This window comes from Myotis nattereri, assembly GCF_964212035.1.
Source record: "Myotis nattereri genome assembly, chromosome: 2".
In the NCBI taxonomy this organism is placed as follows: domain Eukaryota; kingdom Metazoa; phylum Chordata; class Mammalia; order Chiroptera; family Vespertilionidae; genus Myotis; species Myotis nattereri.
Genome location: NC_138076.1, coordinates 166,485,269 through 166,502,954, shown reverse-complemented (window position 1 = coordinate 166,502,954; position 17,686 = coordinate 166,485,269). Strand labels below are relative to the sequence as shown.

The window sequence follows — 17,686 nt, the reverse complement described above, 5'->3', positions numbered from 1 at the left end:
TAGCTGCATAGCAAAATACTGTTTAACAGAATGATCCAGAGGCCTTCCCTTTCCACATCTCCTACTGGCATAAAACAACAACCATTTTATTATGCTCACAGAGCCTGCGGATTAGGAATTTGGACAGGGCACATAAGGGATGGCTTGTCCATGCTCTATGAGGTTTTGCGCCCCGACGGGGAAGATTCAAATGGCTAGGGGATGAAATAGGTAAAGTTTGAGAATCTACTACAAAAATGGCTTATTCCCTGGCATGGATGCCACTTGGTGGGCATGGCTGGAAGACTGCCCGGAGCAGGGTCTCTTGGCTAGAACACCTACACATGGCCTCCCTAGCATGGAGAAAAAGGAGCTAGCAAAGGGGCATAGAGCTATTAAAGGACAGGGTGGGGCTCACTCCTTTTGGCTGGGTTTTCCCCATAAAGAAATCAGAGCCCTTGGATAGGGGGTGGGGATAGTAGGCTGGGAAGAAAGTTCCTTATGCACCTGTGTTGTGTGGGGGAAAGGGCACGATCCAGCAGATGGCATGTGCGAGCTGGATTGGGTCAGCTCAGCTCTGGGATTTCTCTAGCCTCCCCTGGGAGCCTGGGGATGGGTATGGAATAATAAATATTATTTATTCTCTCTTGGTGTGAAGACCCCTAGGGGTGAGGGGAGGGAAATGTACACAGAGGTAACCACTCAAAATTGTGGATAGCATAGTGGGTTGAACAGTGCCCCCCCCCCCCGCCCCCAATATGTCTAAGTCCTAACCCCTGGTACCTGTGTATATGAACTTTTTGGGAAATAAGGTCTTTGCAGATGTAATGAAGGATCTTAAGAAGAGTTCATCATCCTGGATTTACAGTGGGCCTTAAATCCAATGACGGGTATCCTCACAAAAGAAAGGAAACAGATTCGAAACAGACAGACCCAGCCCGGCCAGTATGGCTCCGTGGTTGAGCGTCGACCTCTGAGCCAGGAGGTCACGGTTTGATTCACAAGGAGGCCCCAGAGTAGGGCGTGCAGGAGGCAGCTGATCATTAAATTTTTCCCCCCTCTATCTCTTTCTCCCTCTATTTATTTTTAAAAATATTTTTATTGATTTCAGAGAGGAAGGGAGAGAGAGAGAGAGAGAGAGAGAGAGAGAGAGAGAGAGAGAGAAACATCACTGAAGAGAGAGAATATTGATCGTCTGCCTCCTGCATGCCCCCTACTGGTGATTGAGCCTGCAACCCAGGCATGTGCCCTTGACCGGAATTGAACCTGAGACCCTTCAGTCCACAGGCCAATGCTCTATCCAGTGAGCCAAACCCACTAGGGCCAATAAAAAAATGTATTCAGAACAACAACAACCATAACAAAAACAACAACACAGGGAGACCCAGAGGAAAAGGCCGTGTGAAGATGGAGGCAGATGTTCGAGGGCAGCCCCAAGCCAAGGAACACGAAGGGTAGCCAGCAGCCGCCACAAGCCAGGAGGGAGGCAGGGAACGATTCTCCCTAGAGCCTTCCGAAGGAACCAGCCCTACTGACTCCTTCGTTTCAGGCTTTCTGCCTCCACAACTGTGGGAGAGTAACTTGCTTTTATAGCTCACCCCGCTGTGGTAATTTGTTACAACAGCCCTAGGAAGCTAATGAAGACAGAAATGGGTAGAAGACAGATACAGTGAGGCCGAAGGGCTGGAGGCAGGGGAGGCGAGGGAGCCAGCGTTACCAACCCCCCCACCCCAGCTAATTTGGACTGCCATCCCGTCCTGTCCACCAGTCCGGCCCCTCAGCCTTTCATCCACTTCAGGCCCTGATCCAGAGGGTCCCCTTTCACATCTCAGCACTTGCTGCCCTGCCGGGGCGACTTTAAAGAGCTTTTCCTGGGGACGTGGTCTCGAGCTGCTGTGTGTGCCTTCCCTCCTGCAATCGTGCTTTCTCCCTCCCCTATCTCTCGCTGCCTTTGGAAGTGCTTTGTACACAGTGGGTGCTTAATAAGTGTTATTTATTCTCTCTTCAAAGTGAGGATAATGTCTCCCACTGCTCCACTGTGAAGTGTCCCCCTCTCACACCCCACCCCTGGAAACAAGTTCTTCAAAAGAACTTGGTAGCATAATCATCCCTCCATGTGCCTTCTAATCCTGCTCCCAGTCACTAACTTGTGTACAAACTTGGATAAGTAACAGTATTTTCCTCCCCTTAGTTCCCTTTTAGGTACAATAAAAGGGTTGGAGTGGATTCATTCATTCATTCATTCATTCATTCCTCCATTCATTCAAAACTTGTTTATTAAGACTGTACCACAAATCCTGTGAATTCAAGGGTAAACAAGAGACAGTTCATGCCTTCAAGGAGCTCAAGTTTCATTGAAGGAGGCAGGAGTAGCAGTTAAGACCCAGCGAGAGTGGCACAGGGCAGGGGGCTCCGAGGTTGGAGTGGCCAGGACAGCTGGGGAGGGACTGAGAAAAGCTTCACAGGAGAGGTGACTAAGCTGCTTCTCTGGAGGATCCTTCCAGGTTCCAGGTACAACAGGCTTTCCCTCTAGAGCAGGGGTGGGGAACGCCCGGCCCGTGGGCCATATAAGGCCCATGAAATCATTTGGTTTGGCTCTGCCAAGGCAGTAGGGGCGAGTTAATTAAATGTTTCACCAATTATAGCAGGCTAATTTTTAAGTCGATAATTTTGTATGGCCTGCAAATGATCTTATAAACATCCCAATGGCCCTTGATAGAAAAAAAAGGTTCCCCACCCCTGTTCTAGAGAAACAAATTTTGGGTCAAAATAATAATCTTCTAAGAAGCTGTGCACAATGGAGCAGGCTCCCCTGGGAGGCGCCCCACTGGGAGGAGCTTCCAGTAGAACTGCCATAGGTCAGGTGCCAGCTCTCTGGGATTCCTTCCAACTCTGGGATCCCAAGAGTCTCTTCAAAGGGGGGCCAGTGCCCCTTTTCCACATAAACGGGGAGGAGAGTTGATTCACACTTAAATGCACTGGGAGAAGCAGCTCTGGTGTGGATCTTTCACCCCAAAACCAGCTGAACCTCACACACAGACTCCCTGAGCCATGCGAAGCGACAAGCAAAAGGCAGGCGAAGGAAACAGCGTGAGTGTCACATTACTTTTATTCTTATCTCCCCTCAGTCACGGACGGACCGGGAAGGATAGCTGAGGATGTGTGTCTGTCCGCAGACGCTGGGAGGAAGCTCCAGGGTGGGGCGGCGCACAGCGGTTTACAGCAGACAGGTAAGCAGTGTCCGGGAGGTGCGACAATGGCTGGACTACAGGGAAAGCTGGAGGCTGATGAGCGGTTGGGGAGGTCAGAGGAGAGCCAGGAATGGAAGCCTGCCCGCAACTCCTGCCGTAGGGCCCCCAGCTTCTCGCACAGACCCAGGCCCTGCTTTTCCTCAGGCGGCCACCAAGGGGCAGCAAAGTGCTGGTGTGACAGCCCAGCCCAGCCCCGCTGGAGAGCTGAGAGCCTTGGGACTTGTTCAGGTGGCCAGGGAGGGAGACGGAGCATTTTGGGGTAAGGGCGTCTGTCGGATCCTGACTCCCCTGGAAGGAAGCGCAGAGGATGGAAGAGCCAAGATTCCCGGGGCTTCCCCAGGCGGTACAGGAGGAGGCAAGCACGCACCTGGGAATCAGTGTGGAAGTCCCCAATCTGCACACTCCAGAGCGGATCTCTTGGTCTGTCCTCCCCTCAGCAGGAGACCTCTGACCTCACATCACAGATGGTCAGATTCCTGGCTGCTTCTAGCTTTATGAAACCCAACCTACCCCTTCCCGGACCCAGTCCCACCCCTGCCAAAAATGTGAGGGGCCAGCCGGTCTCCTCCTCCTCGGCAGCTTGTGACACCTGCCCATCTTAGGTTTCTCAGGTTTCCATTAATCCTGCATTCCTGCTCCCCTGCCCTTCCTCCTTCCAAGTCCCACCCGGGTGTTCCTGGGGCTCCTCAGGGCTTGGATGGAGGTGGAACTCTCTGCGGCCAGCTCAGTGTGCTCTCAGCTGCCCCTTCATCACGGGCTTCCCCTCCTCCCCTCTGCCCCGCTCTTGGAGCTCAGCCTCAGATAAGCTTCTGTATAAACTGTCCTGGGAAGAGAAGGGCTTGGGGAAGGGATTCTGAGAAGCAAGACCAAGGCCTAGCCAGAGAGTGGCAGGGCTAAGAGGGGAATTCTGACCCCTCAGAACCAGGGCAAGAGATTAGGAGAGGAACGAAGGGGCAACTGGATGAGGGTATTAGTGGAAATATGTGTTCTGGTGCCTCCCCTGTGCCACCCTGGTCATGGTCCTACTTCTTGCTGATAGCAGTTGTGAATCACAGAGAGCAAGAAACACTCGCCTGACGCCATGGGGCAGTGAGGCTGGGAACCAGCACCAGAACCCGGCCTCCGAGTGTGTGTCCAGAAGGTGGAGACCATGGAGTGGAAAACTAGTAGTAGCAGTGGGAGGGGAGATGGAAGGCCAGGGTTGGCACCAAGGATGACAAATCCCTAGCAACGCCCAGGGCCTGACCACCATGCAACCTCATTGCAGCCCCACCCAGTCTGTTAGCTATACTACCCTGGGCTCATTTCCAAACCCCTTGATCACCTCTGCCATGGGAACGGATGAAAAACCACCTGTGTAGGATGGCTGAAATGGATTAATTTAGGACAACACACAGTAGGCATCTCACCCATGCTCACGATTGCCTTTATCTCACCCACAAACACCACCATCATTTCTTGGTTCCTTATTCCTTCAAATACCCAAGGTGCAATAAAACTTCTGCAATATTTCTTGAAAGCTGAAAATAGGAAGGGTGGGGAGGGAGGGGTTGGGAACACAGACAGCATACGTAGTCATCCTCCCCATGGGCAAACAGGCCCCTCAGACAGGGGTAAGAGGTATCTAGAGGGAGAGGAATCCACTCTGAACCTCCCTGACCCCACCCAGTAACTTTCCACTGGCCTAGGGTTGGCTGCTTGCACGTGCTGGCTGCACTGGCTGCACGCTTCCCCCAGGCGTGGCCCCCTGGTCCCCTCCCCAACAGGGCCTGCAGGGGGCTGGGTGGCTGACGCATTCCCTGCCCGAGATCTCAGCCGCCTAGAGGCTGATAAGGAGCCCAGGCTTCATCACGTGGGACTGGCCCTGGCTGGATCATTTCCAAATTAGGGAGATGAGGAGATAAGGAGTGAGGGGGCTTAGGGACTCTGTGCTGAGTGGCCAGAGAAGCTAGGGAAAGGGACATAGGCACAACCAACCGAGGCCTCTGGAGGCCTGGCTAGGGGTAAGCCAGCAAATGGTGTGATATGGGGGAGGGTTTAAGAAATGGGATGTGTGGAAAGGCCCTGTGGAAGGGCTGGGGGCAGGGTCGGATTCCCTCCAGATGGGGCTGGCTCAGATGGGGCTGGCTCAGATGGGGCTGGTCAGATGGGGATGACCCTCCCTCCCTCAGAACATCCAGTCCTCTAGGGCACAGCACTCGCCCCAGGCCTGTGGGAGCATCCTGGGGGCCCAGAGAAGAGGGTGAGAGGAATAGGTCTCAGTCCTGCCAGCCCACAGGCCTCCCGGGTGGGTGCAGGTCGGGGTGACCTGGCAGGACTGCAGAGCCCAGACCTCCCAGTTGGCTGCCCTGCGCCCACCTCCCTTGGGGTCCACTTCGGAGCAGGGCCTCCTGCTCCCACCTCCCACCCCAACTGCTCTGTCATGACCCAGGAGGTAGATGGCACTGCCTTCCTATGCCTTTCTGGGTGCTCTTGGCCCCAGGGCTCCAGTCCCTAGAACAAGCCCTTAGTCTCAGAGCTGAGAGAAGATGCGCAGCCTGGGACAGCCATCCTGCCTACCCACCTCCCCTCCACCACCCCGCAGAGCACCCTCACCTCATCTCCCAGCCATGCCCCGACCCCCTTCCTTACAAAGCCTGACCTGGAAAGAGAGAGAGGAGGGTGTCCAGGACGCAGGACAGTGTGCCCCACGGTCACAACGCCGTGGCAGCTTTAGGAGGAATCTTCGTGGGGTGCAGCCCTCAGCCAGGCTTCCTAGGGTCTCTTTCCCTCTGAAATCCTGCTCTCTCCTCTCCCTTGTCCCTTGGGTCCTCAAACCCAGAGGAGCCTCCAGCCTGGACTGTCTCAGTCTGGGAGATGTAACTGGGGGGGAAGGGCGGCACAGGGCATGGGTGACCTTGGTTCTGCAGGGCCCCTCAGGGCTGGATACAGCTACAGAGGGTGAGGATGAGGGGTAGGCGAGGGAGTGAGCAGGCTGGCCACAGGCCGGGCTGGCAGCTGGTTTATATCTGGGCTTACAGGAGCACAGGGAGGGTCAGAGGGCCAGCGAGGGAGCATTCTCTGAAGGGAGAGGTGGTGGGAGGAGCTCCTCATTCCCGGCTGGTGCCAAAAATCTGGAGGAAGAAGGTGAAGATGTAGATGATGTCTAGGTAAATGTTGAGGGCTCCAAAAACATACTCCTCGGGGCTCAGCGTGTGGCGTCGGTTACCCATCAGCAACTGCGTGTCAAATGCCAGAAACTGAGGGAAGGGGAAGAGAGAGGAGAAGTCAGAAGGTTCAGTCACTGTGACACTGACCAGGGGGCCCAGTGTCCCCACCCAGGCCCACCCCTGATTTTGTTACTATCGCTTGTTGCCTGACTGCTCAGTGAGCTTCCAGCCCAGAATCTGGAACTCTCCCAGAACCTGGAACTTGCCCAACACCTTAGTCCCTGATTTAACACCTACTAACTGAACACCTACTATGTGCCAGGCACAGGCATACAGTAAAGAACAACACAGACAAGACCCCTTGCCTCATAGAGCTTCAAGTCTAGTGGGAAGTAGGTGTTAGCATGAGTGAAACCAAAGCACCCGGTGCCGATCACAGGAACCTGGCCCCGTGTGGGTGTGGCAGGAAGCCAGGGAAGGCTTCCTGGAGGAGGGGGCCTTGAGGGACCTTCAAGCTGAGTCCTAGTCTTCTTGCCATTCCCCCAGGGCCCTGCTCTTAGAAGACAAATGAATGCTTCAAGTAATAGCGAGCAGGGAATGGAAATTTATGAGGTGTTTTCCAGACCTTAGCCTGCTTAGTCCTAATAATATCCCTACTGAGTAGGGGTTCCATTCCCCCCAGAGAAAACCACAGCCCAGAGATGCTAAGTACACAATTAGGAAATGGCAAAGCCAGGATCTGAACCTGAGCAGGCCTCCTCCACTGCCCCCGTGCTGAACCATTGAGCTCTGCTGCATGCAGACCGCACTGGGGTTTGTGCCTCCTGCCAGGAAATAGGAGCCCTCCCCCCCCCCCCCCCCGCCCCCGCACCCCGGCGCCTTTTTGGCCGACTGGACTATGAATAGCTATTCCCTTAGAGATGGCTCCTCTTGGCCACCCTGCTGCTCCCTACCAGGCCTTCCCACTGTCTACACTGACCCCTCCAAACAGCTTTTCTCTGGGGCCCCTGCATACGGAGCAGAACCCCTCAAGTAGCACCATATGAAATCTGACAGGCAGGCTGTACTTTTCTGGGAGAAAGAAGCCAAAAAGTTCCACCAGTGTCTCCAAGGTTATGAACCACTGATCCACATGGGATTGGAATTCTTTAAATCGATGCACATTCTTGTTAACTGGGCTGTGCCCGACTCTTCCGTCACTTGTGCATGGCCCTGTATTCCTTGGACTCTCTGAAACATTCATTATACGATACATATGCATAGGGCCAGGGCGGGTGCCAGCGACGTGCTGAGAGCTGCAGCCGATGGGGAGCACAAATGCCTGCCTTCGGGGGGCTCACGGCTTAGTGGTGAGGCTGAGATGAGTACAATAAAACCCAGTAATGCCATCATTAGGGCTGATTGGGTAGGAGGAAGGTGTCCCAGGAGAGGTGACACTTAACCTGGGCTTTGAAGGACGACTAGGAGTTTGCTAGACTGAGAAGGCATGGTGTGATGGGTGAGGAAATTCAGTATGGGAGGAGCAGGAGGAAAGGAGACGGAGGGAAGGGCCAGCTTACACTTTACCCTGGAAACTGGGGCCCAGCTCCATTTCCTTCACCCCAGACACTGACTCCCTGACTCTAGGGCCCAGGCTCCTTGGAGCTGCTTTAGGTGCAGCCCCATGGAAGCCTGAGTGGACCCCGCCTCAGTGCCAATGACCCCAGGGCACAGGGGGCAGAGGCTCCAACAGGGAGCAAGTCCAGCAAGTGGGACTTGGAGGGGTGGAGTGGGGGTTGGTTAAGAATGCAGGCTTGAGCCCTAGCTGGTTTGGCTCAGTGGATAGAGCTTCAGACTGCAGACTGAAGGGTCCTGGGCTTGATTCCGGTCAAGGGCACATGCTCCATCCCCTGTTGGGGGCGTGTAGGAGACAGCCAGTCAATGATTCTCTCTTATCATTGATGTTTCAATCTTTCTCTCCCTTCCTCTCTGAAATCAATAAAAATTTAAAAAAAAAAAGAAAAAAAAAGAATGCAGGCTTGACAATCAGACTGACTGGATTCTAGTCTTAGTTCCGCTACTCACTAGTGATGGGCCCCGGGCAAGGCATTTCTCTCTGAGCCTGTGAGTCTACATCGGAAAAAGACAGATGAGAGCTAAACAACTTTCCTGAGGTTGTTGTGACAGAAAGATAATGCGTGCAAAGCGCCTGGCACGGCGCCTGAAACATGGTAAGCGCTTAGTGAATGGTAGCTATTAATGTGGTTTTATTGTGATTATCTGCCGGAGAGGTGCTCTCCTGAGAACATGTGTACGCCGCTGCTGAGCTGCCAGCGTCTCCCACGGCTCATCGAGGAGGCAGATATGTTACTAGGGAAGCTGTGTGGCCTCAACAGAAGAAAAATGGGGAGCCTCACCAGGGCCGAGAAGGCCCTGTTCAGGGTATGGCGGCCTCTCTGAGCCCAGTGGCACTGAGAAAAGGGCATATGCGAGCACCGGGCTGGAGCTGGAACACCTGGGTTTGAGTGCTGGTTCATCCCGCAGTAGCCGGCACCCACGTGACCTCAGCGTCGTCATCTACAAAACGGGACGGTAGTAATGACCCCACCACCGTGTGGTTTTGAGGGTAGATGTATGCAGTGTACACAGCACCAACTATTATTATTCTTTAGAATCATCGCGCTCCATCCTGTGCTCCTGAATTTGATTTGCGTTCCCCAAAACATTTTCCCTCTGCAGAGAGAACATGCAAGGAGAGGGCCAACTCCAACGCTACAAGCTGCTTAGCCATCACGCCTGCCAGCAGAAGTTAATAAACTGCTGATCTGACTTATCAATCAGTAGCTTGCTTGGTTGAATGCCCAGAGCCTGGTCACCCCTGGGTGAGCTAATGAAAATAAATCTCTCAACTTAGAAGCTGGGACCTGACCAGGTTTGGGGGAGGCCCTTCCAAAGAGCACTCACCCAGGAGGCCCCTCAGAGCAGCCAGCTGGCTCTTCTCTTGGAGAAAAGAGGAGTGAAATGATTTCTGTCCCTGCCATTGGCCTATGGCCACGGATGCTTATCTATGTTGGGATAGCCTGCCCCAAATTCAACCCCACTGCCTGGCATCACCCATCACTGCAACCTCATGCCTGTGAAGCAACGGAAGGCTTTTCATTCATTTATGCACAGCAGTATTTACTGAGCATCTACTATGTTCCAGGGAACTTGCCTTCAGAGAACTAATAATCAAATGAGAGCAAAAGACATCATCAGAGATTATATTATTAGCAAGCATTCATTATAGGGGAAAGTTAACTACTAACAACCCCCCCTGGGTGGCAGTAAGCATTGATAACTAACATCTTGGTGGAGAGCAGATATGTTGGTTACAGTTAACATCTTAGCTGGCAGCTACGATCCCAGGTGAGAGCTAAACAAGGGGTCAAGCACTAGAAGGGTAGCAGGTACTGAGTTGGTAGCCAGGTGAAGACAAGACCCTGCCAGGGGAGCGAGTGGGCTATGGGCAAGAGGCAGGAGGATTAGGCTGATGTCTGCAAAGTCCTTTCACACACTATTCTTTTATCTCATCTCACTCACCCAATTTGCCCCAGGAGGTGCGTGTTATTGTCACTATTTTACGTAAGAGGGAAGGAGTCTCAGAGCAGGTGACTGGCTTGCTGACAGTCATTGATCTAGTGCCGCAGCCAGATGACCTGTCTCATTCTGATGGAGATGGGGGTAGAGTGGGCTTGCAGGGAGGGAGGGGGCATGCACAGAGGCAGAGGATCCAAAGCCAGCGTTCCTGGTCCACCCAACTGGCTAGCGTTGGACCTGGCCAGGGCCCCTGGCTACACCCTCGGGCTGACCCTGCTGTGTCCAGGGCTGAGGCTCAGGTCTGTTGTTCTCCCAGGCGTGAGGCTGTGAGAGAGCATGCCAGGGACAGGCCAGCTCAGAGCCACCAACAAACAGGCCCTGAATACAAAACGCTGAGGTTGCAATGCTTTGAATCAGCATTAAAAATAACACATGGACAGTGTCCATCCTACAGAAATGCCAGCAGGAGTGCGCAAAGCCGCACGCCCGAGGCCGTCCGCTGCGGCATCGGTTCCAACGGCGAAACACTGAAAACACCCAGCTCCATCGGTGAGGACCGGGTGGAAGGAGCTGTGGGCGGCAGCTCTGAGGCAGAAACATCTCTGACATATGCTATTATAGGAAACAGACAAGTTGCAGAAAAATCCGTATCAGGTGATCCCCTTTTATGATAACAGACAAACCTCATAGGAGCCTATGTAGCAAATATCTATAAAACACACAGAGAAAGGCCTGGAAGGATATTGATCACAGTGGTTACCACTGGGGGAGGCAGTGAGGGACAAGGTCAAAACAATGTTTGCATTACCTATATTACTTAAGATTTTAAAAAGTGGAATATACGAATAAGCATATTCATATATGATGTAGTTAGGAAATTTAAAAAGGATAATGTTACAAAAAATAAGGCTTGGTGACCTCTTGGCATGCGCCCCTGGGGCAGGTGCCGCATGATCGAGCAGTCTGTAGCTGAGGAGCCTGAGGCACAGGGAGCGTCAGTGATGTGCCCACTTCACACAGCTGAGAGGACAGCTCGAGTCCCTGACCCCAAATCCCACGCTTTCCACCATGTGACACTCCTTGGGGCATGGCACACGTGAGTGCGCGCGTGTATGTGTGTGTGTGTGTGTTGTGTGCATATGTGTGTGCACGTGTGTGTAAGGACAGAAGAGGTGGGAAGAGATGTGCAAAAAGAGCTCATGGCCAAGAGCGCTGCAGGCTTCCTGGGGGGTGTAGAGAGCTGGGCCCAGCCGAGCTCTGCCACCACCTGCCACCCCCTTCTGGGCTAGAGAGAGAGCCTGGGCTTGGGGGACTGACCCTTCAGGGAGAAACAACGAGCCCTAAGCCTTGTGCCCTAGATGGAGATGTGGGTCAGGGTGAGGGAGGAGAGGGGCTGAGCCCACTAGTTGCCTGGGGCCAGTGTTACATACTTCTCTTGTCTTCGCTGACCTCAGTGTCAAAAATTTTAATGACACAGACAACTGCACGTAGCCCTGGGTCCTGGCATGCATCTCCAGATGGGCCACTGCGGGAGCAGGGTCTGGCAGGCACGTGAGCCAGGAAGCCTGGCCCAGGATAAAAGGGGAGCAGTGTACAAAGTATGTGAGAGAACCCGAGGGTGGTCTCATGAGGAAGGGCAGGAGTGTGATACAGTGTTCAAGCACACGGACCGGGAAGTCACACAGACCTGGGTTCAAATCTTGCCTCTAACCTTAGGCAACTGACTACTACTAACAGGTAATACTTATTGATCACTGATGATGTGCGGGGCACGTTCTAAGTGCTTTGCGTATATCAATTCAAAGTTACAACGACCTACGGAGCGGGTACTATTACTATCTGCATTTTATAGATTTTAAAAAACGAAGCGCAGAGACCTTACAGCTAAAATGTGGCAGAGAATGGATCTGACCCCAGGTACCCTGGCTCCCAAATCCAGGGCTCCGGATGGCAAGGTTAACATTTACAGTAAGGGTACAAGCTACCACAGGAGACGAGAAATTACCGTGTTCTTTGTGCGTGTCATCATATGCAATCATACCCAGCCTTGTGAGAGAGTTCATATTAGCCCCAAGTTAAAGATGAGGCGCCTGAGGCAGGCAGGTCAGGTAACTTGCCCAAGGTCATCATCGTGGTAAGAAGACGAGCCAGGCCTTGAGTGGTTTGGGTGGGAAGTGAGTGGCCAGCTGGGGAGCTTCCTCCCCTGCTACAGGCTCCCCTGCCCCTTCTGATAGTGCCTCTCCTGGCTCCTCTGGAGAATGCCCCCTGCAGGTGAGAGCAGTGGCTCCTCCCCTCCCTGCCCTGCCCCGACCCTGCCCCTGCCGTGCTCCCCACGGAGCCTCTGAATCACCACCTCCCTCAGTCCTCCACCCCTGGGCTGGGAGAGGGGGCTCTGGGTCTGGTTCCTGAGAAGTGAGACTCCAGGAAGTGAACTGAGGTGAGGCTGGCGTGGGGGGGACGGGGCGGGGGGGGGGGGGCACCTTTGAGCGGACTTTCCCCCAAAGGAACAATTACTGTCAATCCACCCTCCTCCTGCCCTGGAGGAATCTACTCAACTTCCAGACGCTGAAGGGTAATATCCCAGCACCATCGGCTCCACGGCATCTGATGCTGACCCGCACGTTCTCCCTGCCCCTGTCCCTGACGCCAGGACACTGCAGGGGCCTCCTAACTGTCTCCCAGCCTCCTGCCTATCCACACAGCTTCTCATTCATCTTCCTTGAAGCACGGGGACCGGGATGTTTCCCGAGGGCCTCAAACTGGCCAGGCTGGGCAGGCAGAGAGAGCTCTCGGCTCATTAGGCCCACCACCTAATTTCTAACATCCTCTGTTGAGTTTCTTCCTTAGGCCCCCGGCTTGGCTTCTGACATAGGTGGCGGGAGACCCTCGATAGCTTTTGGGGGGCCCCACAGAAGAACTAACTGAGGCAGAGCAACCTGCCCCAAGTTCTGTGGGCATGGAGGCATAATTAATTAGGCACCGTGGTTCCACAGCTGCAAACCTGTTGGCCAGGCCCTCGCCCCACCCGTCCTCTCTCCCCAGCCTAGCCCTCCTGCCCGGTCTCAGCCCCTCCACCTTGCCCATCAGCCCAGCCCGGCCCTCCAGCTGCCCTGCCTGATTTCCCATGAGCTTCTACAGAAAGCTCCTGAGAGGGCACTAGAGGGGAGAGGAGGATGGGTTAGTACATTTCGGCTGACTCACCCACTTCTACTGGCATTAGGGTCTGGCGCCCAGTGGGGATGGGGTGGGGTGAGGCAGAAAACCCAAGGCCTCTTGGGAATGCACCAAAGCTGATGGGGTGAGGCCTAGGAGGGGCTGCCTCTCAAGGCTGGGCCCCAACCCCCCAGTCTCAGCCCAGTGCCGCTGGTGGCCCTGCCCTCAGGAATGGCAGAGTCCTTCAAGGGGAGGGGCCGTGATCTCCTGGAGAGAAACCCATTTGATTCTCTTAACTTTGCCAAGGCTCAGGCTGGGTGGGGGCTGGTTCTCACAGGGGGTCTGGACCTCCTCTGACACTTCTCTTCACCCTTCCCTCAGCATCTTCCCTGAGGCAGCGAGCGAGGCAGGACGGGCTAAGTGCTTTAATTTTCTAGCTGCAGTGCAGGGAGGGCCCCACGTGGTGCTGAGAACGCCCCACACTAGGGTAGGGGATGCCAGGATGGGCAGCTGGAGAGAGCAGGGGTGCTGGGCACTGGTTCTGGGGATGGGTTGGAGCCAGGTGACCACAGATTGCACAGGCCAGAACTGAAGCTGGACGGAGGTCAGATTGAGGCCAAGGATCTTCTGAGTTGGGAGTTAATGGAAAGGCCCAGGGACCTTAGTTCTTGTGGGGCTGGGCCTCTGAGGGCCTCTGTCCACCTGCAACTGAGGGGAGGGAGGGAGGGAATGAGTCCAGCGATTTCCACCCCTGCTACCGCCTCGACTCTCCTTTACCCCATGGAACCCAGGGACCTGCTGTATGTCCTCCTCCTTTTGACCAACAGCTGAGGGCAGGGCGAGGAGCTGGGGACTCAGGCACCAGGTTCCTGATCATTGTTTACATAGCCTGAAGGATGAGCCCTATCAGGGCCTTTGGTGTGTTGTCTCCCAAGGAGACATTAACGGGTAATTAATTAGTCCTGTGGTTCCTCCTCTCCCGTGACTCACTGAACTGATGCAGCACTTAAATCAGCTGTGCAGCCCCTTCCTTTGCCCCACCGACAGCACCTCAGCCCTGCCTCTCGGACACCCCTCCATTCCACAACGTCAAGGGGCGCCTACTGTGTGCCAGACACTGCGCTAAGCACTGGGTGGGGAGGCAGCGATGCACAAACCAGACACCAGTCCCTGCCATGGAAGAATTTACATTCTGCTGGAGGGAGACAAATGAGAAACAAACAAATCAGAAGGATACTGAACCTGTCAAAGGTTGAGAAGCGCTACGGAGAGAAATAAAGCAGGGCAAGGAGTAGGGAGCAGTGTGTGGGGGGCGGGGGAGGAGAGAGCCTGTCTCTAGGCTGATGGGAATAATCCGGTAGAGAGGGCAATACTACTGATGATGGGGGGGGGGGGGCGGGGGGGTGCTGGGAGGAGCAGTTACTGGAGAGACCTCCCAGCTCCCCCCAACTCCTCCTCCTCCTCCTCCTCTTCCTCCTCCTCCTCCTCCTCCTCCTTTTCTTCTTCTTGAAGTTGTCTTCTTTGAGGGGGACCACAGGGCACTGGAAATGGCACCAGCCTGGGCACAGGACACCTGGGTCCCGTCCTAAAGCTGCCTATTCCTGGCACTGGGACTTGGTGCCAGCCCTTTAACACCCAGGGCTCCAGACGTGAAACCAGGTCTTATAACATCAGCGATGCCTCTCTCCCGGTGGAGGTGAAAACACAGTGAGGTAACAGGTGTGAAAGTGCTTTGTTGAAAGGTAAAGGGTGGAACAGATGGTTGGGTTATTCTGATTATTCTAATAACACAAGGGATTAGTAAACGAATTTAACGGATTAATGTTCATCCAACTCTACTTGTACCAACAGCTTCCCCATGTAGCTGACACACTTGTGACCTGATCCTCTTGAAGCCACTCTACACTCTACCCATCATGCTCGCCGCCCCCCCCCCCCCCCAGCCCTGCACTGACCCCTCTTCTTCCATTTGTCTCTGGCAAAGCCTGGCTCCCCTCTGAGGCCCCAGCAGCTCACTCCTCCCAGTGTGACCCTCCCTCTTTCTTTCCTCCTTGCAGATTCCCCACCCCATCCTCCTAGTCTAAACTTGTCTTTAGCATGTACGGCCTGGAGGAGAGAGGGCTGGTCCGGGAGCCAAGAGAAGTTAGTGTTGTAGGGTGACCAACCATCCTGGTTTGCTCAAGATTTACGAGGCCCCCCAAGAAGTGGGAATGTCAGTGCTTAAACTGGGAACGTTCTGGGTAAGCTGGATAAGTTGGTCACCCTAGTCTTGACCAAAACCACACTTTGTTGATATGCCATCATCTTGCCAGGAAACCCGGGAACAAATCACTTAACTCCTTTAGGGTTCAGCTTTCTCATCTGTAGAAGGAGGGGCTTGGAATTTCACTAGATCTTGTTTTAGTTTCTTCCAGCTCTCAAGTTTTGAGCCTGGAGGTCCTTTACTCATTGCACAGATATTTACTGAATGCTACCCTGTGCCACACACCCTGCTCTTCCTGTTAACCGCGGCATCCTGGGCACACAGCATATCACACACAGTAGGTGCTCAATGAAGACCTGTGGGGATGAATGAACGAACTGACCACACCCCCAGTCCTGCTTTGCCAATCTATCCAAAACCTCTGCTCACATATCTGACCCCCCAACTCCCCCATTTCTGCTTTCCCAGTCTATCACCCACAAGCCTCTGGGACCTGTGACTACGCCCAGAACCCTGGCCAGACTGAGTTAAGCTGAACACTCCAATGAGGGCGAGGACAGTCTGGTGACTGCTCCTGCTGGCAGTGGAAGTTTACCTTGGGTACCGTCACCCAGGAGATGTCACCAACATGAGTTTATCCCCCTGGTGGATCCTGGAGTCCCATCACAGTCACCCTTGGAGCTCATCTGAGCAAAGGGCCAACGCACAGGATTGCTCCAGGTGAATGTCTGCCCCTGGCCACCTTCTGTCCCCTGGGCATCTGCTTCCAGCCACCCACTCCTTCCCCACCTGGCTGTTGGGGCTCTGCAACCAGACCATCCAGTTCCCAATCTGGCCCGACCACTTCCTTGAATGCTGGATGACCTTGGACAAGTTATTTAACATCTCTGAGCTTGAGGTTCCTTAATTTGATAACAATAGAACCTCTTTTACAGAGTTATGGTGAGGATGAAGTGTACCCAGAGAGCTCTCAGAGGAGAGGGGAGCACGTGCTCAATAAACTTGAGCTGTTATTGTTATCAGAATCGCAATCATGGTCATCGACACTCCCAGTTTGGTGGGAACAGTCAAGGACAAGCTCCACCTAAGTGCACGTCTCACAGGGTGCTCAGAATCTCCTCTGCTCCAAGAAGCCTTCCCAGATCACCCTAGGAGAGCAACTAACGTAGTCCATGTAGCCAGGACCTTCACTCTCCCACCCCCATAAGCAGCCCTCGTTCTCCCCAGAAGTGAGGGGCACCTCATCCCAGCTCTGTCTAAAGCTTCAGTCCTGCTGTTCCAACCTTCCTTCCCCCTCTGCCCAGATGAGCTGGTCTGTCTTGGAGACCAGAGAGAATTCCTTGACCTTAGCACCAAGCCCTGCTCTGCCCCAGATACTTCATCCAGGTTCAGGGAGGACCATGAGAATGGCAGAGATGGTGGAGGGCCTGGGGAGATGATCAAAGGCGGGGCCCCTAGGGAGCCACACTTACCAATGTAAACACGCCTGCTCCCAGCACGGCATACACTGCGTGGAGCCAGGGCACCTATGGGGCGGATGAACAGTGGGCTTAGCGATGGCAGATGGGGCGGTGGGGCAAAGGGGCAGGGAGGAGGCGCAGTCCAGAGAATGGAGGATGTGGGACAGACCTGCCTAGTGGGACCCTCCCTCACTGCCCCAACCCTCCCCAGATGTTCCTAAGAAACGCCAGGTCCCCAACAGGGATCCCCGATTCTGTGTGTCCAGGGTGGGTGGGGGAACCCCAGGCTAACAGTGATCCTGGAGGGCCCGGCAGGGAGCGCCCAACCTGACCTGCTCCTGTTCCCTCCGCACAGCCCCAGGCTCAGGAAGCACCAGAGTGACTTCCCGCTGGCCTGTCATTCTCCCAGCCTGGAGCTGCCCTGGGGCTGCTCCTCCCTCCCTGCCCTGCACAGAGTCCGTCTGTCTCTCTGTGGGGAGTTCCCAGGCTCTGCCTGTGCTGGTAAGGGGCTGGGGTGGAAGGGGACAAAGACTTGAACTCAGGGGTGAGGTGGGGTCCATGTGGAATTCCCGCCGGCTGTGCGTGAGGAGGTTGCCTGCAGAGGCTGAACAGCACTCCTTCCCAGTCTCAGCCCCTGAGGTCGCAGAGGCGCCCTGTGGAAACCCTATGAGAGGTACCACATCAGCTGTGCCCCCTATGGGGCCGTCCCCCAGAAGATTCCTGGAAACACAGGCATCCCAGCAGCCTGACAGGGTCAATAAAGGGTTCTTTGAAGCTCTGGGGCCCCTCCCTGTACCCCCAATCCTAGATACACAGAGGGCCCCAGGCCAGCTCCGGCCCCTCCCTTCGTCAACCGGATCCTGGGAAGAGCCAAGGAAATGCCAGAACCAATCCAGCTGTCCTATGAGCAAAGCGCTGGGGGCTGGGGAAATG

The 17,686-nt window shown here is 54.6% G+C and overlaps 1 protein-coding gene across 3 annotated transcripts in view; it reads right to left on the bottom strand.

Moving 5' to 3' along the window:
- Positions 1-3,070: 3,070 nt before the first annotated feature.
- Positions 3,071-17,686, bottom strand: part of FAIM2 (Fas apoptotic inhibitory molecule 2) — a 30,743-nt gene continuing 16,127 nt past the window's right edge. Inside the window, exons 11-13 of one of the 3 annotated variants that reach the window (XR_013995510.1) lie at positions 16,766-16,819; positions 5,872-6,469; positions 3,071-4,750 (exon numbers count right to left, since the gene is read on the bottom strand). Coding sequence is in view for 1 of the 3 variants with exons in the window: in XM_081082912.1 (XP_080939038.1) it covers positions 6,320-6,469; positions 16,766-16,819 (204 nt within the window). In the remaining 2 variants the exon portion in view is untranslated. Of the gene's footprint in view, positions 6,470-16,765; positions 16,820-17,686 lie in introns of all 3 variants that reach the window. The other 2 variants (XR_013995511.1, XM_081082912.1) reach the window with 2 other exon arrangements.